The sequence below is a fragment of the Schistocerca piceifrons genome, chromosome 3, assembly GCF_021461385.2.
Source record: "Schistocerca piceifrons isolate TAMUIC-IGC-003096 chromosome 3, iqSchPice1.1, whole genome shotgun sequence".
Lineage (NCBI taxonomy): Eukaryota > Metazoa > Arthropoda > Insecta > Orthoptera > Acrididae > Schistocerca > Schistocerca piceifrons.
Window position 1 is genome coordinate 374271374 of NC_060140.1, and position 23588 is coordinate 374294961.

General features: G+C 38.7%; 1 protein-coding gene across 1 annotated transcript in view; it reads left to right on the forward strand.

The window, feature by feature from the left end:
- LOC124789974 (jouberin-like) overlaps positions 1–23588 on the forward strand; it is a 281563-nt gene that overhangs the window by 120924 nt on the left and 137051 nt on the right. The window contains exons 5-6 of the mRNA XM_047257514.1: positions 7945–8139; positions 13654–13827. Of these exons, the coding sequence (XP_047113470.1) occupies positions 7945–8139; positions 13654–13827 (369 nt within the window). The remainder of the gene's footprint in view (positions 1–7944; positions 8140–13653; positions 13828–23588) is intronic.

Here is a 23588-nt window from a genome sequence, read left to right on the forward strand (position 1 = left end):
GAAAATCTGAAATGGAATAACAGTGTTGTGAATTAGGATAGATACCTACTTGTCACATTGGGGAGGCTTGTGTAGCCAATTGGCACATTTAAGTAGTCTTCTGAATATTATTAAGCTATTGGACTAAGTCCTTCATCAGATGTAGACAAACAAGCACACATGCACAACTCACATCTATGTGACTGTTGTTGTCTCAGGATGTTGTGACTCAACTGAAGTGAGTCACAGCTGGGGTGTGTAGGCGGGGCACAGAAGAGGCTAATGGCAATGAATGGAGGGATAGCAGTCCAGCTTTACACTCTTCTGTGGTGATTATTAAATTTCAGACAAGTTTTGCACTCTTAAGTGAACAGAATCCCATGTCATTGACCTTGGTGACATTCCAGGTGATCCCTTGCCAGTTGCTTTGTACACCATGATGCTGGGGTCTATACTCTTATTTGTAGTGGATACCTATAGGCCAAAATCAAACAATGGAAAATCAAGGATGGTATTGTCACATACCTATAGGCCAGATTGATCATGTGTAGACTTTTGCATATGGTCTGAGTAAACACAGTCCTCTCAGTTGCCCAAAAAAAATGCAATAGTTCTGTTGCATTTTCTTTGGGGACCCGAAGAGCCATAGTTTGTAAGTAACATTATCAGCTGGTGTTATAAACCACAGTGATAATTACTTGTCAATGTTTCATGTCTCATGACATATGGAATGCATCCCTATTTGATGGGTAATGTCACATGCTGACACAGTGTGCTCTATTACGCTGTAATAAAAATGCAGATTTTCCTTTACCCCAGCTCACCAGTGGTTGTATGTAGTGCTTGCATGGCCAAAAGAGTATTGAAAAAGATGTTCCCAATAAAGAAACACAAACTACGTAATACATGATGGTGGCATGAAACTTTTTTGAGCAATTTCACTCCTGAAAGACTTGGTATTCATTGCATCATCATTTGCTTATTTCAGAATTAGATTATTCTTTTCATTTATCCTCTCTTATTGCAATGTAAACAAGTAATTCTAAATGTTAAAAGTACTCCTGTCATTTAACACGTTTTTTCTCTTAGTTCACATGTTGTTGTGCTGCATACACTTATTGCATATAACTCACTCACTGAGTCACTCACATCTCGTGTTTCATAAATAACTTTAATAAAGTTGTTTTAAATACTCACATACTTACATTAATAATAAATAGTCCCATACTGAGGGAATGACTGTAGGGGGAGCTAGTGCAGGACACCTGCATTGCCACTCAAGACAAGGTCCTAGGTGAGGTGGTTTGCCATTACCTTCCTCTGACTTGTTATGAAGTGTTAAATGTGCATCTGTGTCATCTGTTGTATTTTCAGGAATGTTTAGGATGTTATAGATGTCTGTTTCTTCTGTTTAACTTGGCATTTAATTGACCTAAGATCCAACAGTGTGCATGAATTAATAGCTATTGGAGGTTTCTGTATAAATTAAAAGGAAGAGAGGTTAGATTTTAATGTTCGGTGATGTTGTTGTCATTATACATATGGTCCAGCCACATTCATGTGAGCACCATCTATGTTTGATGCCAACATGCAATAAGCATTCACAGGTAGCAGGTGGCAGCACTGCAGTGGTGGATATATAGTGTGTTGGCCAGATGTGGAAAACAGTTCAGTCGTTGTTGTACTGTGGAAATGATGCAATTTTTCTGATGTCCAAAAGGTCATGATCATTAGCCTTTGGATCAAACATGGAAGTATTTCCAAAATGGAAAGTTTGTAAACTGTTTGCATGCCACTGTTGTTAAAATATAATGACCATTCACCAAATGTCACTACATACAGACTTCTGTAGCAGGTACCTCATTCATGCACCCATGCTGCTTGCTGATCATCAGTGATGAATGCTGAACTTTGCACACCACAACTGGCTTTCCAAAGGGTGGCAACAGGTGACCTTTTTGGCTGAATCACTTTTTGTGCTCCACTGACCAGATGGTCATTGGAATTGGAGCAACCCCCCCCCCCCCCCCCCCCCCCCCCCCCCCTCACCCGGATTTAAACTCAGTTGACTGATAGGCTGTTTGTGCCACAGATCTTCAATTGTGAAACCTAACACAGCTGGTCACAGTACTGGAGTTGGTATGGCTCTGCGTCCTAGCGGTACTTTCCAGAACCTCAATGACTCTCATGCAGTATGTCTTGATGTATTGCAGTTGTCCATGCTGCAAAATGTGGTTATTCAGGCTTCTAACGAGTGGTCACATTAATATGACTGGACAGTGTATGAGTAAGTAAAGAAAATAAAAAAAAATGTGGACCTAAATGGTCCTATACAAGGAGCCATTCTAGTTAGTAATACATTTCTAGTGGCACTTTTCTCAGTAAAACTCATAAATAAGCAGTTCCTCACTTTATGATATGTTTCAAAACATACTAATTGTATGAGACTAGATATCTGTTTCATCATGTAAATTTGAACCGAATAATGTATTAGTATATGTGACTATTTTTGAAGAATGAATCTAAATGTCAATAAATGAATTTTTTTGCAACCACAAAGTAAAAATATGGTAAATATCATACGAGTCAAACAGTAACTGGGAAAACTGTGTGTGTTATAAATTTCAAAGTCTACTGAAACATAATATTTACAAACAGATACAGTATACATGATAGATTGACTACGTAAATACAGTAAAACCGTACACATTGAGGAAAACTTTTTATCATAAAATTATGCAAATAATTGTTTCACCTGACAGACTTCCTGCAAATTTTGTTAGGTTTTTAGATTTTTATTCATGAGATGATAGATATTGTTTCCTGTAGAAGTTGTCAATATTCCTGTGTTCTTTTTTGATCATTTTATCTGTACAGCTGGCAAAAATGTACTATGCATAAGCAATATAGTGCATGCAACACATTTTTTTTCATCAGCCAATTTCCATTGAAAAAATGTGGGATTCGTTTTGTGACATGGTGTATTCCCACTTTAGCCCCTACACTTTCATGAAATTCTGGTAAGTGGCAGCATTATATATAGCCTTCAAAATGGCTCCTATAATGAAGACGCATATGAAGTAGAGAGCTGTCACTGAGTTTCTTTTGGTGGGAAACCAGATATTCAAAGGTGCTTACAGCATGTCTACAGAGAGCTGGCAGTGAACAAAAGCATGGTGAGTTGTTGGGTGAAATGTCTGTCATCTTCACAACCAGGTCACACAGACCTGACCAGTGTGTTGCATGCTGCTGAGCCACACACAGCTGTGACTTATGCAGCATTCTAACATGCAAGGAAGCACATACATTTGAGTTGATCAGTGAATTGCAATCAAACACCTCACTCCACAATTGGATGTCTCTATCAGTAGTATTGACACACTGGTCAACCAGTTAGGGTACTCCTAGGTGTGTGTCTGCTGGGTTCCTTGCTGCCTAACAGAAGGCCATAAAGAGCAACAAAGGACCATCTCTGTGGAATTGCTTGTGCTTTATGAGGCAAGTTATTGAGGGATTTTGATCAGTAAAGTGCTACCACCCGATCATCCAGGCCCTTCCATTAAGTTGGTGTATGGCCATTACATTGAACAGAGATTATGTTGAAATATAGAATTTTGTGGCCATAAGAGTAGAGAGTAATACAGTGTATTAGAATTCTGAATAAAACCAACCTGCATTCAGAAAGAAGGTACTACATTACTTATTGAGTACCCTGGCACAAATCTGCCTGGTGGATTAGTGTCAAGGTCCGGTGTGCCGGCCAACCTATTGATGGTTTTTAATGTGGTTTTCCATCTACCTTAGTGAATGGAGGCTGGTTCTCCTTCCTTATTCTGCCTCAGCTACACTGTGTTGGTGATTGCTGCACAAGCATCATTTCCACACATGCGTGCTCCATAATTATTATACCATGCAAACATTTGGGGTTACACTCATCTGGTATGAGATGTTCCCGGGGAGGGGGGGGGGGGGGGTCCACTGGGGACTGAACCACACAATAACCCTGGGTTCAGTGTGGGGCGGCGGTGGGGTGGGTGGAATGCTGTAGCCTGTTGTGGGGTTGTGAACCACTGAGGGCTACGGCAGGACAAAGCCTCTCTGTCTTTACTAGGTCCCAGGTTTAATACATATATATGTACATACTCCTTGTATACCACCAAGAGGTGCCACAGACAGCAGCAATAATGGATTAAATTCATTTGGGTATATAGTTGAACTGAGCTTGGATGACAGATATAGGCATACCAGTCCATACAGTTTCAACTCCTTGCCACAGTCCATCAGTTGTAGTGCCTACATGGTGGTGGAATGCCAGTCAATCATCAGCACATGACCAAATGTTTTCAATGGAGAATATGCTGACTAGAACAACAGTTGAGATCCCTCCATATTGAGGCAGGTCAAGACAGCACAAGCAACAGGAGTCTTGCATTGTCTTTTGAAAGATAATGTTGCATATACCTTGAAGATGGGGCACAACAACTGGCCTTAACATGTCAGAAATACAATATAACACCAGCTGTTCAAATTACTGAGTATGTGAAACAGGTGTGATCGTGTTGTGTACACAATTGCACATGTGAGATTGCAGCCCTATAAATGTCAACACAGTCATTAAAAGGGAGATGTGGCTGTGCATGCACATTCTGTTGTGATGGGAGAGGGAGGTGTGGCTGCGATTGCATGTGTGTTTTGACAGCTAAGGAGGCATGCCAGTCATGCTCAAATAAGCTCTGAAGTGACTGAATGAGTGTGACCGGATGATCAGTAGATGGCAGACATTGAGACTACGAGAAGTATCACATCTTTAGGAGAGGTAGGGGGGATGTAAACTCAGGCTGTGGTGCTCGATCTGGGAAAATCTAGGGATGCTCAGCCATTGGTGCAAACTACGGAAGGAGTACTGGCCACGGTTGAACTGAGTGACCAGTATAGGCACTAAATAAACTTATAACTGGACCAGAGTAGATGCAGAAAAGCCAGAACATCATTACAAAGAGAAAAATAAGATAACTGCATCAGTGAAAGTATGCATTTGATTAAGCAAGTAGTTTTTAAATTATTCAATGTCAAAGGTTTTATGATTAAAATGAACTTAAAAAATTAATATCTCAACAATGCATTGTGCAATTTTCATAAATTAAGTATCCATGGATATGGCTCATAGTGCTCTATCAGAAGACAATAAGAGATTTTTATAAACATTATGTATTTTAAACTGCAGGGCAGAATAAGCTTTCATACACAAAAGAGTGATATTTCAGTAAAATAATTTTTGAATCAATGAAAATACTTACAGCATAACAAAGTAGTTTTAGATATTGATGTATAAATGAACTCAGTTTTATTAGTTTTTATTTATTAACAAAAAATATCTGAAAGTAATGATTACACTAACAAAATGCTAATTGTTGAACAAAGGAATGACCTTAGCAGAAAACCAAGTGCAACAGTGGAAAGCAGAGTAAATCTAATTGCCAACTAATATATCACACATATGTGTACTGTAAAATAAATAGTTTTATAATTGGAAGGATGTTGCTTTGACTCATAACACTGCGAGTGCTTAAATAAGCAGTGGCAATTTTGATCACGGGTAATTCATTTGCTAGAGGCAGAACTGTGAACACGTGCATAGGTGCAGCAAAAAATTTAGGACAACTAACTATGTGATTAGTATTTTTCATGTGTTTGCATCAAACACTTATAAATATTTCAGTGAGTTGACCTAGCAAGCAGACTAATAATAAGTCACACTAAGTGAACAGGACAGAATTCTAAAAAAAATTCTGTTGTTAATTTAGTGCATGAACTGAATGAGTGGTTTTATTTGGTTGGTCAATGTGGAACTTTAATTTTAAAGTATATGCTGAATGAATTTTGAACTATTTCTGAGAATTTTATTGAAACTTAATTAAGGCATTAGTGAGATACTTTGGTGGTTTTCTTTTATTTTATTTCACCCAGTTGTTATGTTGATTTCATGTTGAGCGAAAATAGATTAATAAATTCAGTTTTATTTAAATAAAAAAATACTGTGACTTGTGAGCATTAATTGTTATTCACTTCATAATCCTAACTGCATATTTTAATTATTGAACATTTGTGATTTGACAAATGTGACTAATTGATTCCTAGATAGCAGTATAGCCAAATTGTAATAACCAACCATTCATTCTGAAACCAAGGAAGAGTGCTTCTGATTATTTCAGTTTGTAATTCATTCAGTCACATGTGTTAGTTCAAGAGCAAAAAAACAATTGTTGGTAGCACAATTATTGCTTTTATAACCACTACAACTGCACATCCAAAACATTGTGCCAGGTGATAGGACAGAGTGACAATGATGAATGCAATCCAGCAATGTTATTTCTCTGTGTAACCTTCATACACAGATATGTCCATCATGGTGCTGTACACAGAACTGATACTCGACTGAAAAGATAGGATGTTGCCGCTCCTGTGCATGGTGCTGTCGTTGGATGAACCACTGTTGGTGAGCCTCTGCCTGTTGTCTCATGAAGGGGTAATTGTCACAGTTTTCACTACCCTGACACTATGTGGTGCTCTAAATGTTGTTGCACTGTCTGTGTGGATACTTGTCCTTCGTCTTTTCTTTCTCAGTGGATGTGATGTGACTGTGTGAATCTGCATGACCGAGTGAACAGTATGTCTCTTCCCTTGGGCACTTCTTGTGGAGGACCACTGTGATTTTGTACGGTGCTGAGTATAGCCCTCCTGAATCTGTTGATTCTGTATTCACATTTTTGGGAGCCTGATCTACATCAGCGACAATATTATGGAATAATAACTGTGTTCCCAGTAGGTCATGATCCTGCTGCTGTCAAATTCAGACACATGGTGGTAGGTGTTCCTCCTGCTTACAGAAGTCATAGCACAATATTCCCACAAGTAACCAACATTCCAATGCATTTTCATGATGAGACCCAAACTGAGAAATCTCTCCTTATACAGGGTGTTACAAAAAGGTACGGCCAAACTTTCAGGAAACATTCCTCACACACAAAGAAAGAAAGTGGACATGTGTCCGGAAACGCTTACTTTCCATGTTAGAGCTCATTTTATTACTTCTCTTAAAATCACATTAATCACGGAATTCAAACACACAGCAACAGAACATACCAGCATGACTTCAAACACTTTGTTACAGGAAATGTTCAAAATGTCCTCCGTTAGAGAGGATACATGCATCCACCCTCCGTCGCATGGAATCCCTGATGCACTGATGCAGCCCTGGAGAATGGCGTATTGTATCACAGCCGTCCACAATATGAGCACGAAGAGTCTCTACATTTGGTACCGGGGTTGAATAGGCAAGAGCTTTAAAATGCCCCCATAAATGAAAGTCAAGAAGGTTGAGGTCAGGAGAGCATGGAGACCATGGAATTGGTCCGCCTCTACCAATCCATCGGTCACTGAATCTGTTGTTGAGAAGTGTGCGAACACTTTGACTGAAATGTGCAGGAGCTCCATCGTGCATGAACCACATGTTGTGTCGTACTTGTAGCACACATGTTCTAGCAGCACAGGTAGAGTATCCTGTATGAAATCATGATAACGTGCTGCATTGAGCGTAGGTGGACGAAACTAAAATGAGCTCTAACATGGAAATTAAGCATTTCCGGACACATGTCCACATAACATCTTTTCTTTATTTGTGTGAGGAATGTTTCCTGAAAGTTTGGCCATACCTTTTTGTAACACCCTGTATACAGATTGTAGGCGGTGTTATTCCTACCTACTTTGTGCAGTTGAAATCATGATCATTTGCACATTAAAAAATTGGCATGAAGTGAACTGCATTTTTTGTATGTTGTCTTTGTCCTGTTGCAATTTTAATGCTTACAAGTAAATGTTAGTAACTCAAATGAAGTAGTAAATGCAACTCTAACTTTCTGTTAATACTAAAGTGGACACATAATTAAGAAATGAATATTCTTTCAGGCATACAGATGGTGGAAGAATGGTTCATGGAAACTGTATCCATCATCACTTTATGTTATGGTGAAAGGTATAACAGAACCTAGAAATTTACCACCTTCTTTACGTTCTCATGTTGCCTTACAGCCTGAATTTTCCAGCAGTGTACAACTGAACCAAGAATCTCAGCCTAAGAAACAACAATCACATCAGGAATGTGTAAGTATTCTTGTATTATAAACATTTTTATGCAGTTATGGGTCCTAATTAGAGGTTGATAAAGTAATTGTTTTTTTATCACTTGTACGCATTGTTTGGTTTTCACATTTGATCATGTAACTGAAGAGTTCTGCCCTCTTTGTTATAGCCTGTACCTAAGAGACATTTGTGCAAATGTTGCCTTGCTCAGGGATTTCTCACTGTACATTTACACTGTTGCAACTGGCTTAAGAGGTGTTTTAGATAGTCTGTCACCTTAGTTGTGTTGTCATGTTCCACTTGTCATCTGGCACATATCAAGAAAATATGATATTGAATGTAAACATTGTGTCAAGTGAATGTTAACATTTGAACCTGTTAAATGTAGTTATCCACCACCATCCATATGCTTTCAGTCTATTTAATTTTTGGCCTTCTAGCACTTAATTTAACACTATGCTGATGTGGGGTACTGGTTTACCTGGCACTGGTCTGTGCTGATATGATACGATAAACATTCAAGTCTTCAGTCGTGAATGCTTAGTGATTTGCTTCCTATGATACTTACTATCTTCATTTTGAAACTGACTACTGTGTTGTAACATTTTAAATTTTTGTGTAATTATTGTTTCAGATCATAAAACTGTTATTTCATATGGGGAGATGAAGTAATAAATTAAGTAATAAAGGGAAGCCTAGTGGGTTTATGAATGAAGGAGACATAGTTTATTAAGTTAGATTTCATATTTAAAGTGTGTTTATATACTTGATCTATAAATAATGAAAGGAATGAAGGTATCATCTCACTCGAGTAGTTGAGGGCTAGGGATCAAGCAGTAGATAGGCACATAAAAAAAACCTGAGAGCTAACTATTAGAGAAAAAAAGACACAAACTTGTCTACACTGTACCAGCACTACAGCATGCCAATGCTGGCTACTTAGGGGTCAGTCTAGAAGATGGTAGATAGTCGTATGCTGTCTTGCTGTCTTGCATGGCCTCTGATCAACCATTAAAGTAGGACTCAGAGCTCATATCATGAGTTGAACATGTTTTGTAATTACTACAAGGTGTGACTATAAAGAAACTGGACTGGTTGTTGTGCACATTTCCAAATTTGTCAATGACAAAGAGAAAAGTGGGCGAATAATCTTTGAACTCTCCCTGACACATGTACAAAATTTAATGTTTCTGTGGTGGTTAGCCTGGATGTAAGCCTTCTTAGAAATGGGTCATGTGCCTGAGTTCCATTGGAATTATGCTACACTCTAAAGTGGGACAACATGTTGACATCAGATTCCTCACAAAACTTACAGTTTCTTGAAACAAACTTAAGATGATCAGTGTATATTTCATATACAGGTTTTTGAGTGGGTTAAGAGGTTTAAGGACTGTATGGAAGATGTTTGAGATGATCTGAAATTGGATCCTTCTTCCACTTCAGAAACTGAAGAGAATGTGGAGAAGTTCAGTAGAAATGTTCTATAAAACCACTGTCCAAGAATTCAAGCAGTTTTAGAACATGCCTGCATCAGTAAGGAAACTGTTAGGCAGATTTTACATCATGATCTTGGCATGACAAAGGTTTGTGCTAAAGTGGTGCCAAGAATCCTCACAAAGAAGCAACAGCAACATTGAGTGGACTGTTGAGCTAACAGTCTTGAAAACATTGAAAATGATCCTGATTAACGCAGCAAAGTAAACATGGTTATTCCAATGTGATCCAGAGACTGAGTGACAACCCATGCATTGGGAGAGCCTTCAGTCTCCTAGGAAGTAGGAGGCACATGAGCGAATCAAAATTCAAAGCTGTGATGATACATTACTTTGATATCTGAGTGATTATCTACATTGATTGGGTGCCTGGAGGTCAGACTGTCAAACAAGCTTATTATGTAACTGTTCTGAAGATCCTCTGTGAACTTTTGCAGTGAAGGAGACCAGATACATGGAAGATTTGCTCATGGATTCTTCATCAGAACAACGCCCTAGCACATAATGCAATGTCTTTGAAGAGGCTTTTCGCAAAAACAAGACTCCAGTGATGGAACATCCGTCATATTCACCTGAGCTAGCACCATGGGATTTCTTTCTCTTCCCAAAACAGAAGTGTGTGCTCAAAGGAACCAGGTTTGTGTCCATGGATACAGTGAAGGAAAAAACAATGAGCCTCTTCAACAGCATAAAAGAGAATGACTTGTAGTACTACTTTCAACTGGAAAATTTGCATGGAGTGGTGCAGAAACTGAAGAGGGGACTACATTGAAGGGGATAACATTTCAGTTGTGTAAGTTTTTTTAATAAAGAGTTAGAGGATGAGTCTGGTTTCTTTATTGTCATGACTCGTATCTACTACTGAATGGGCTTTTTGTGTAGCACCTTGGTTGCCATCATTTGGTGCTCTCAGACTTCTGCTGGTTTTTTTCACAAGCAGCAGTTTGTATGGGGTAAAAAAGTTGGTTGACAAATCTAATCTGATTCATTATGTCACCAAACTCTTCAACATAATCAAACCAGAGACTTTGCCTTTTGGTGCTTGTAGACACACCAGTTTGGTGATTGTATGCCTCTACTGTAGTTGCAGGGGCAACAGTATGAATGATTGAATGATCTGGCCTTGTCACATTAGCCAACATGGCTTTGCTCTGTTGGTTCTATGAGGAGCTGAAAACAAGGAGACACTACAGCCATTATATTTGTCAGGTACATGCAGCCCTGCTGCATGACTTCATGATGATGGATCCTATGGTTAAAAAATTACGAAGTCTTCCAGATGAAAGAGAGACATTTGTATGAATTTCTGGGTGTAATAATTGCGAGAAACAAAACTGATACTCTATGGATTGGAATGTGGAATGTTACATCTCTTAATCAAGATGATAGATAGGAGGATTTAAAAAGAGAAATGAATAGGTTGAATGGGATTAATAGGTTAAACATAGTGCTAACTAAGGAAATGTGATGGAAAGAAGAACAAGACATTCTTTCAGTTCAATATGGGTTTATGAACATAAAATAAAATGGGGCTATGCAGGAGCAGGTCTGATTATTTAAGAAAATAGGAATGCTGCTAAGCTACTATGAACAGCATGATGAATGCATTAAATTAGGCAAGACAGGCACACAGCTAACTTTCACCTCAGTTTGTACAAAGTTATGAGGAAATTCTTTGGCCTCATTCAGTGTATTTATACTCCAGAAGAGGATAGCTGGAACAACAAATGGAAGTAAGGATAAGGCAATCATTCAAACATGGACTTTCAGAATGAGACATGGACTTTTAATGGAAAAACAATTTGGAAATAAGGATTGTTCAGTGAGCAATGAGGAGAGGTATGTTGGAAATTATTAGCAGAGACAGAAAAACAAACAAATGGGTGAGAAAACATACTGCAGTCGAAGAAGCAATTATGACAATCATGAAAATGGAATGGAGTTGGACAGGACATGTAATAAAGTGAATGGATAGTAGAGGAACCAATTTCTTCATAAATTCCAAGAGATAAAACATGTCTGGGTAGACAACTAAAGAAAGGTAGGTGTGTGACATCAGAAAAACATGCAAGAGTACAATGGACACATACAGCTGAAGACCTTAATGCATGAGGAAATCTGCAGTAGATACAAAATAACAGGTGATAATTTTGGTGATGTTCATGATGGTGATGGTAGTGAATATGATGATGATGATGATGATGGTGATGATGATGATCCAAACCTGCCTCTCTTCTTCTTACTTCTTTTTCCTGGCATTATTCCACATCTTCATGGGATTAGTATATTATTCTGGATTTGGCATTGTTAGTATTGGAGGTTGGCCAGATGCCCTTACTGTTACCACCCCTCCCCAGTACAGATTTTACCTACCCCATCTATCTGTATCTAGAATTATCCCATGTGAAAGTGTCAGAATGTTTTCAAACTGTTTGCAAATTATGTTACTGAGGTGGGGCTTTTATACCAGTGAAGCAACAACCTAGTCAGATTGGGAGACAGTCTGCAAACAATGTCCAAGCTAGCTGACAAACCAGCCCTCATCGATAATCCATGAGGCAGATTTGATCTGGGCCATTGTACATCCCTGAGTTCCTGGTGGGTGATGGAAGCCTGCCTTTACAACATTAATTAACCTATTTTTCCATTTGCATTATAGAAACAGTTTTATTTTTTGAAATAAGGTCAAACAATAAAAAATAAAGTGGTTTCAGATGAATTGATGATATTTACAAAATTAACAACAAATTTAACAAAAACCTTAATATAAGCTACACTAATACTGACCTTTGCCTGTATTGCTTTGTCCAATATATGTAGTGCAGAGTGTTAATGTAGATAAAAGTTGCCAATAAATCAATTAATATATGAGGAGTGTTCAAAATAATAGGTGCAAGACAACACTGTGGCTATAATTGAAGTTTTCATTCAAAAATAATCACCAGAAACGTTAGCACAATTATCCCACTGTTTCGTGAGCTGAAGGATTCCCTGTTCCCAGAACAGGCTGTGGTTGTGACAGGAGCTTGTCCTCCAGTGTGTTCTTTAGTTCATTGTTCAAGCTGAAGCACTTCCCTTTGAGGTGATTTTTAAATGGACCAAACACATGGAAGTCACAGGATGACATATCCAGGCCTTAGGGTGGATGCTCAAGCTGCTCGCGCTTGAACTTGGCTATTACACTTTGTGTGACCTTGGAGATGTGTGAATACACATTATTGTGGTGCAGAATCATTCCCTCCATGAACAGTGCAGGATGTGTACTCTTGATGGTCTTGCATAGCCTACAGATTGTCTCACAACACACATCACTGTTAATGAGTTTTTCCATGCTCAGAGAATTCAATGAGTATTGGACCTCGGACATTGAAAAAGACAGTGAGCACCACCTCGGATGCCTTAGAACAGAGCTTTGAATTTTTGAGAGGGAGGTGACAGTGCATGCTTCCATTGCCTAAATGTCTCACTATGGTATCCCAAAGTGGCATATGCAGATTTCAACTGGTTTGGTTGTTATGATGATTTGTACACGTTTTGTACCTTTACAGTTGAACATTCCTTATACATACATTGATGTGAGGTAAACAGTTAGAGGTAAACCACAAGTGATAATATAATGAAGAAACACCAACTTTTTCTGGAAGGGTGGTATTTCTGTCTGTTGTGATATATAGTCATTTGGAGACTTTTTAATATAATAAAGCTAATGTCACTAATGACTATTAGATTTTGGTGTTGACATTTAATCAATAATATGACATAAAGAAGCAGTTAATGATGGGTAGTTCTCTGTGCTAATATGTGTCTTAGCTTTTTCTGCATCCATCAATGTTCCCCTTAATGATGGGATGATGGATGTATAGGTCCAACACTACAAGATATGTTCTGAGTTGTTTAAGATATGTTCTGCTGTCTAATTTTAAGTTTCTACTCTTAACAGGTCAAAATTTTTCAGTGATTTGTCATGTATTAAGTTTGCCCAGTATTTTGAATGACCTGTCCAAGTCTTGTCTGTGTAAAAAAAAGTGAATGTTATCCACAGGCAACTGTAGAAAAAATTCAGTGGTCACGACTGCCTTTCCAGTCATGCAAAGTGCCAAATCATTGTGTATCAATGTTTGGTCCCACAACCCAGAGTGGATGTCTTTCTCTCTCCTTCAGTCACTCTGGCAGTTTGTTGGCCTGTGGGATGGATCATGAGATCTGCATCTATGAGGTAAGATATTTATCTTCCATAATGATATTTTTGCTTATTTTAACGTTCCTGTATAACTGAAGAAGCAAAGTAGCAAAATCTGAGAGTGGTACCCAAATTAACAAGAAATTTTCTCTACTAGTTGACAGAACAATAATTTCAGATTCTGCCACTATATTTCTTCATTGGACATCATGTTTTACCAGTGCATCAGTGGCATCAGTGTGAAAACATGATTGTCGTCAGTGTAACTGTTTTTGTAAGCAGTCTTCCATGTGGTCGGCAATTTTTCAATGGCAGTCATTAAGTATCAATGTCCTAACATCAGGTGCTGCTTCTTGTTGGGGAAATCACCAGTAGAAACTGTTGCAATGATATGGATGGCTTATGGGGAGGAAGCTTTAAGCCAAGTGAGAGTTTACAAGTTGTTTTCTCATTTGAAAAGTGCTCAACTATCAATTGAAGACAAATCACAGCCAGAACATCCCTGGATTTCCACAACAGATGAAAACATTGCAAAAACGCCATGTTGTGATCCTGTTTGATCCTCATAGAACAGGTGATGAAGTGGTGGAAATGACTGGAATATCCTGGGATTCATTGGGATTTGTGCTAATGATTTTTGACTGAAGATCCAAAGGTAAAATATATTGCAGCAAAATTAATTGCACTGTGCTTTCTGACAACCAGAGAACCAAGCATTTGCATGTATGCTGGGAATTGAATGAACAGTCAGAAAGTGATACGATTTTGATGAAAACGACATCACAGATGACAAAGCATGGTATTATGGTCATGATCCAGATTCCAAGCAACAGTCCTGCCAATAAAAGACTTCTTCATCATCAAGACCAAATAAAGCAAGGCAAGTATGATACAATTTGAGGACAATGTTGGTTTGTTTTTTGACAGCAAGGGAATCATCCACCATGAATTTGCTCCCCAGGGTACCACAGTTAACTGACATTACTTCCTTGCAGTGCTAAAATGATTACATGAAGCAGTGAGAAAAACACCCCACACTGTGGCAATGCCTCTGTGCGTACAGCATTAAGGGCCAGGCAGTTTTCTAAGCACTAAACAGCATAGCTTCTGATGAGTTTAAAAACTGTTTCCATCAATTGAAAATATGTTGGGGTAAGTGTATTATGTCTGATAGATACCATTTTTGAAGGTGTTTAAGTTTTTGTCAAATACATCAGTGTTTGTGAAACATTTCTTGTTATATTTCCCCCCTTATGAACAGAAGATTTTTTGCAGAATTTTGTAATGCAACCAAATTGCTGTTATGCATTATTTTATCATAAGGTAATATACCTTAAGTGACATTAGGTACATAATGGTAAAAAATAAAGAGGAGTAGCTGAGCAAAAGAAAAGAAAGTGGCGCTAAGCTGGCATAGGGAACTACAAAGAAAAGAACTGATGGAAAAGATGAGAAAGTTTGGAAGTGGATGTTAGCTAAAAGAAGAAAGTTTGTGACTTCAGTCTGTAGGATATGAGGAAATCAGCTCTCAAATTGAGACCAATAAGACTTAATCATTAGAAATAAAGAGGACACTCAATGGTGGCATGAGATGACACAAGAAAGGAGGATTCTGGGATGATGCAGCTTATCTCTGAAGGAAGAAAGTTACAGCGTGATCATTCAGTCTGGATCCATGAAGCACATTGTTACTGATAATACAGGATAGCACAGATGTTCGGTAATCTTCATAGGCTTCACTACAAGAACGACATCAAGAAATTTTCTTAAAATTTTGAGGAAGTATTTTCATGAAAATTTCCAAGAACGGATATCTCCATTCTTTATATGAATCAGGTAGACACAATAGTGACAAAATAAGAGAAATTAAGGCATCTATAGTAACATATAGGTATCATTCTTCCTGAATGGTAATTGTGATTGAAATGGGAAGTGAATGTAGCATGCATGTGTAGATGTAAAACTGAAATTTAATTCGAAGTAACTGGAAAGAAGAAAATTAGATATAAAGGCAGAAAGACTCATAAGTATGACAATGAAATAAAAATTAATAAGTAAATTTCAAATATTGTTCCCTTCTGTTCCAGCAAAGAAAAGAAAGCAATGGTAATAAGTGTAGTGATATTTTGTAATGTAGTATACACACCACAATAGGATCATCATCTGACATCACTTTTCTGCTGCTACTTATTTTATGTGGTGAGCAATTTAAGCTAACACTGAAATCCTGTACATACTGTGTGTAAATTGCTGGTGTTTTAGTGCTAAATAATTATTTTAATAAAATATGGCATTTCCTGGTTTATTGATTTGCAAATATAAAAAGCTAAATACCTCCTTAAGAAAAAAGTTACATTATGTTCAGTTATTTACTTTGCACAAAAAAGGTAGTATTCTTTTTGTAGAACAAATACTTCTTTACCTTTGACTTCACTACCTGAGAAAATTTCCCAACAAACATTTATGCTAATTAAGTATTTTGGCTAGTCTTTGTATAAGTTCATCTATGGTTGTTTTTTTGCTTTTGATTCTCATGTTCAACAAAAAATTTAATTTCAAACAAATTGAAAAACTCTGACAGTAAGAGATAAAATTAAGAGCATTAAGGTGTAAAATTGGAGCTTGTGTTAGGATGTTATCAGTAGAATTAAGAGAAGTTACTCTCCACCCCCAAAAGGTAAAGCAACTCTATTTACTAGAAAACTCACTTATCAGTAACCACTATTTGTTACTTGCTTTTTCACCACTTGAAATGCCCTTGATTTGAAACAAATTGTTTGAAAAATATTCTCCAGACATTCCACCAAATGAAATCTTCATAGCATCAGTGAAAAACTAGCTTGATGGCATATACTTGTATTTTACTACACCAACACAACAAAGACTGTTGTGTGAATTCAAATGGATGGCAATTGAAGGATTCCAGAAGTTTGAGCATAGGTGAGATATGTGCCTAGATCCATTGTTATTATGGAATAGAAAAGCAGTAGAGCATTAAACCCATATATTGCCACATGGCTTTAAGAAATAAGTGATAGGGTCAATCTAATTGCAAAATTCTGTGTAAACATATTATCGGTTAGTCTTGTCAACTATCACAACCATCACAACTCAGATACAGAGGTTACTGAAAGATTAGTCCACTGAGAGATTAGATTTGTATGATTGTACAGCTGCTGAGAAGCCATTTGTAGAGAGGTGCAAATGATCCTCTGTAGAGCAATGGAAGAAGTTTATATGCTGTTGTACATAATGTAGTAGTCTGATCAGTCTCTGCTGATCTGGCAGGTTCCTGCAAATAGTAGTACCTGCATATGCTGTGCTCACCGTATTCTAGTATGGTCTTGAGTCATTACTTTTGGTTGTCAAACTGAAAGTAAGTGTTTATGAAAATACTTTAGATAGCAGAATACTTCATATAACTTGACGATAGTTGGGAATCATACTTTACCCATGTCATAAAAATAATGCTTATCTCCACAAAGCAAGGATCTACATCTACATCTACATGGATACTCTGCAAATCACATTTAAGTGCCTAGCAGAGGGTTCATTGAACCACCTTCACTATTCTCTATTATTCCAATCTCGTATAGCGCGTGGAAAGAATGAACACCTATATCTTTCTGTACGAGCTCTGATTTCCCTTATTTTATCGTGGTGATTGTTCTTCCCTATGTAGGTCAGTGTCAACAAAATATTTTCACATTCGGAGGAGAAAGTTGGTGACTGGAATTTCATGAGAAGATTCCGTCGCAATGAAAAACGCCTTTCTTTTAATGATTTCCAGCCCAAATCCTGTATCATTTCTGTGACACTCTCTCCCATATTTTGCGATAATACAAAATGTGCTGCCTTTCTTTGAACTTTTTTGATGTACTCCATCAGTCCTATATGGTAAGGATCCCACACCACACAGCAGTATTCTAAAAGAGGACAGACAAGTGTAGCGTAGGCAGTCTCCTCAGTAGGTCTGTTACATTTTCTAAGTGTCCTGCCAATAAAACGCAGTCTTTGGTTAGCCTTCCCCACAACATTTTCTATGTGTTCCTTCTAATTTAAGTTGTTTGTAATTGTAATACCTAGGTATTTAGTGGAATGTACGGCTTTTAGATTAGAGTGATCTATTGTGTAACCGAAGTTTAAAGTTTAGTGAGTTTCTTTTAGCGCTCATGTGGATGACCTCACACTTTTCATTATTTAGGGTCAACTGCCACTTTTCACACCATTCAGATATATTTACTAAATCATTTTGCCGTTTGTTTTGATCTACTGATGACTTTATTAGTTGATAAATGACAGCGTCATCTGCAAACAACCGGAGACTGCTGCTCAGATTGTCCTCAAAACCGCTTATGTAGATAAGGAACTGCAAAGAGCCTATAACACTACATTGGGAAATGCCAGAAATCACTTCTATTTTACTCCATGACTTTCCATCAATTACTACGAACTGTGACCTCTCTAACAGGAAATCAGAAATACAGTCACATAACTGAGACGATATTCCATAAGCACGCAATTTCACTACGAACCGCTTATGTGGTACAGTGTCAAAAGTCTTCTGGAAATCCAGAAGTACGGAATTGATCTGAAATCCCATGTCAACAGCACTCAACACTTCATGTGAATAAAGAGCTGGTTGTGTTTCACAGGAATTATGTTTTCTAAACCCATGTTGACTGTGTGTCAATAGACCATTTTCTTCAAGGTAATTCATAATGTTCAAACACAATATATGTTCTAAAATCCTGCTGCATATTGACGTTAATGATATGAGCCTGTAATTTAGTGGGTTACTCCTATTACCTTTCTTGAATATTGGTGTGACCTGTGCAACTTTCCAGTCTTTGGGTACAGATCTTTCGTCAAGCAGACGGTTGTATATGATTGTTAAGTATGGAGCTAATGCATCAGCATACTCCGAAAGGAACCTAATTGGTATACAGTCTGGACCAGAAGTCTTGCTTTTCTTAAGTGATTTAAGTTGCTTCACTACTCCGAGGATATTTACTTCTATGTTACTCATGTTGGCAGCTGTTCTCGATTCGAATTCTGGAATATTTACTTCGTTTTCTTTTGTGAACGCATTTTGGAAGGCTGTGTTTAGTAACTCTGCTTTGGCAGTATTGTCTTAGATAGTATCTCCATTGCTATCACGCAGAGATGGCATTGATTGTTTATTGCCGCTAACATACTTCACATATGACCAGAATGTCTTTGGATTTTCTGCCAGGTTTTGAGACAAAGTTTCGTTGTGGAATCTGTTGTAGGCATCTCACATTGAATCCCACAGTAAATTTTGAGCTTCTGTAAAAGGTTGCCAATCTTGGGGATTTTGCATCTGTTTAAATTTGGCATGTTTGTTTCATTGTTTCTGCAACAATGTACCAAGGAGGATCAGCTCCGTCATTTGTTAATATAAATCTCTCAATTGCTGCTGATACTATTTCTTTGAATTTAAGCCACATCTGGTCTACACTTATATTATTAATTTGGAATGAGTCGAGATAGTCTCTTAGGAAGGAGTCAAGTGAATTTTTATCTGCTTTTTTGAATAGGTATATTTTTTGAGGATTTGGGGGTTACAATATTCAATCTTGCTATGACAACTCTGTGTTCACTAATCCCTGAATCAGTTTTGATGCTTGTTATTAACTAAGGATTATTTGTTGCTAAGAGGTCAAGTGTGTTTTCACAACCGTTTACTATTCGCGTGGGCTCATGAACTAAGTGCTCGAAATAATTTTCAGAGAATGCATTTAGCACAATTTCAGATGATATTTTATGCATACCTCTGGAATTAAACATGTATTTTCACCAACATATCGAGGGTAAATTAAAGTCACCACCAACTATTATCATATGAGTTGGGTACATGTTTGAAATCATACTCAAGTTTTCTTTCAACCTCTCAGCAACTGTATCATCTGAATTGGGAGGTTGGTAAAAGGATCCAATTATTATTTTATTCCAGTTGCGAACAATGACCTCTGCCCATACTAACTCACAGGGAGTATCTACTTCAATTTTGCGCCAAGATAAACTACTTCTGACAGCAACAAACACGCCACCGCCAACCGTGTGTAGCCTATCCTTTTAGAACACCATTAGGTTCTTCGCAAAAATTTTGGCTGAGCTTATATCTGGCTTTAGCTAGCTTTCAGTGCCTATAACAATTTGAGCATCAGTGCTTTCTATTCGTGCTTGGAGCTCTGGTACTTTCCTAACACAGCTACAACAACTTACAACTGTTATACCAATGGTTCCTGTATCTATGTTCTTCCTGTGTTCAGCCTGCACCCTTTGTGACTGAAGCCCTTCTTGTGTTTTCCCAAACCCTCTAACCTAAAAGACCACCCAGTCCACACCACACAGCCCCTGCTACCTGTGTAGCCACCTCCTGCATATAGTGGACACCTGACCTATTCAGCGGAACCGAAAACCCAACCACCCTTTTGCGCAAGTCGAGGAATCTGCAGCCTACACCGTTGCAGAACTGTCTGAGCCTCTGATTCAGACCCTCCACTCATATCTGTACCAGAGGTCCGCAATCGGTCCTGTCGACTATGCTGCAAATGGTCAGCTTTGCTTTTTATCTTGCAAGCAAGACTGGCAGCCTTTACCACTTCTGTTAGCCACTCAAAACCACAGAGAACCTCTTCTAATCCAAAGTGACACACATCATTGATACCGACATGAGCAACCACCTGCAGTTGGCTGCACCCTGTGCTCTTCATGGCATCTGGGAGGACCCTTTCCACATCTGGAATGACTCCAACCGGTATGCACATGGAGTGCACATTGGTTTTCTTACCCTTATTGTCAGCCAAGACCCTAAGGGGCCCCATAATGCGCCTAATGTTGGAGCTCCCAGCTACCAATAATCCCACCCTCTGTGATTGCCCGGATCTTTCAGGCTGAGTGGTTTCCTCTGAAATAGGACACTGGCTCAGCTACAGTGTCAGCCAACCTGTTTGTCAGACAAACCAGGGAGGCCTTACGTGCAGCCACCTGGGAACTCTTTCACCACCTGCTTTACTCCGGGGCAACCTCCCACTCAACCACAGGTGAAGGGTCAGCCTCAGTGCGAGCAGTAACTGGATTGGCCACCGGTGAGGACCGATCAGAGGATTCTGACATGCTGGACGTCCATTGGGTCCCTACGGCTGGCGCACAACAGTGGTACCCATACACTGCAGCCTCATCTGTGTAACTGAAGCCATCTCAGCCTGAAGCTGAGAGCGAAGTGTCACCAACTCGACTTGCATGTGCACACAACACACGCAGTCCCTGTCCATACTAAAGACCGTGGAAAAGTAAACTATGCAGAGAAACGGACTATCAGCACGTGCTGCACAACTCTACTCTAGACCCTGACAGAAATGCATGAACTGTGTCTAGTAATATGCAAATATTCAAAAACCTAACTACCAAAGCACTCAGGTAAAACTAAATAATTTGCCCCTGATTAGAAACTTGTAATATATCACAAAATCGGTGTACTTTCTGATGCAAATGAAAATGTGACAACTGCGGCTATTAGATATTAAATTTACATGCAGAAACTCAAGAACCTAAACTATTAAAGCACACATATGATAAAATGAAATTCGTTCCTGGTTAGGAACTCGTAAATGTCACAATATCGGTTACTTCCCTGTTGCTGCATCTGCGTTGGTCGGCTACTGCTGCCTGACTGGATCACAACAGTATGCCCAGAAGGAAATAGATTGGATTTGCTTTGACTGGCCAGCTCAGTGGACTGATCTGAAAATTTTTGAACACCTTTGATATGAACATTCATTCTGTACCAGATCAGTGAGTCAAAGAAATTGACAATGAGTATCCAGGATGAGTGAGACCAAATTCCACCCTCTGTATTGCAGAGCTTTGTTGATAACCATCCTGAATAGTAAACATTATTGGTTAAAATGACTGGTGTCTGTGGGATAAACAGCATTGCTAGCTAGAGGCTTTTGAACATGATCTATTTCTTCTCCTTAATGATAAGATATGATGTAACCTGACTTTCAGCTCCAAAGTCAAATTTATTTGTTTTCAGTTTGGTTGCTCATTATTTCAATTTTATTACCAGTCATGAATGCAGAAACCTTTGGTTTGATTAATATTATTTCAATATCTTCCAAAGATAGCGGATTTTTATGGACAGTTTGAACCTTTCTTCATGTTCTAGAAATGCAGTATATACAAGGATAAGTGAGTTGGTTTCTTTCAAACTTCTCTTATCAGAATTATCAAAGATTATTTCTATCATTTGTGCTTCATGAAAATAATAATTAATGTTCATTTCCTTTGCTACCTTTGTACCTAAACACAAAATTATCATTTTGCCTGGTATTATATGATCTTGAATTGGCCAAAATTTCCAGTGCAATTAATTTGAAGTTAGAAAAACAGTTATATATTCTAGATGAGCTGACCTGGTGGCCAGTTGTTGACTGTGCTTGCAGTGTGATAATGTTTTGTTGGACTAGGTGATTGCACTGAAAGAGGTATTCATGGTTGCAATTGATGATTATCAGAAGGACAATATTGTGTAGTACTTCATCTTGCTTTGCATTAGGTGATCAAAATGAGTGAGTGAATTTGTCTGTTTAACAACTTTGCACTAGTCAAACAAGCACATAGTAAATAGCAAAACATTTAGTTGTTTATAGCTCAATGACTTCGTTAGTGTATTGTTCCCTTTTTGTGCATCATTAATTTAGTTTATATTGAATTATGAACTGAGGGACCAATTGCCGTAGGGAGTTATTCCACAGATAGTAAAATCTGAGAAAAATAATATTGTGACAATATTACGAAAAGGATAGATTGCTGCTCACCATATGAGTTACTACTCACCATATGAGCTGCAGACAGTCATAACAAAAGACTTTCTTCTGAAATAGATGACATGCACACACACACACACGCACACACACACACACACACACACACACACACACACACACACACACACACACACACTCACTCATGGAAACAACTCACAGACACGTGTCCACTGTCTCTGCTCACGGAGGCCAGACTGCGAGCAACAATACATGGTGGGAGAAGCAGTGTGGGTGGTCAGGGTAAGGATGAGGCTGGGGCAGGGAGGGGGAGGGACAGCAGGGTAGCAGTGGGGAACAGTGAAGTGCTATTTGTGGTAGCATGCAGGGGTGTGTTAAGAAGAGGGTAGGGTAGCTAGTTGCAGATGGAAGATTAGGCAGAGGGATGGTGTTGGGGGGGGGGGGGGGGAGGAGAGAAGTATAAAAAGGCTGTGGGTGTGTTGATAGAAGAGAAGGCTATGTGCTGCTGGAGTGGGAACAGGGAAGGGGATATGTGTGTGGAAAATTGACTAACAAAGGTTGTGACTGGGGGCAGGTGAGAGGGAGTTGCAGGAACATAGGATATATTGCAGCAAGAGTTCCCACCTGTGTAATTCAGAAAGGCTGGTGTTAGTAGTTAGGATCCGCAGGGTTCAGGCTTTGGAGTGAAAGGCAGTGTGTTAGGCAGCATGCTCAGCAACTGGATGGTCCAGCTGTTCCTTGGTGGAATGCATCCCAATGGTTACAGCTTAGCTTGTAGATCACATGGCTGCTTTCACAGCTAGCCCTGCCTTTGGTGGGATACATGATGCTCCTGACTGGACTGGAGAAGGTGGTGGTTGAAGGATGTATGAGACAGGTCTTGCCTCTAAGCCTATTACAGGGATATAAGCCATGAGGCAAGAGGTTGAGAGCAGGGTTGGGGTGAGGATGGCTGAGAGTATTGTGTAGGTTTGGTGGGCA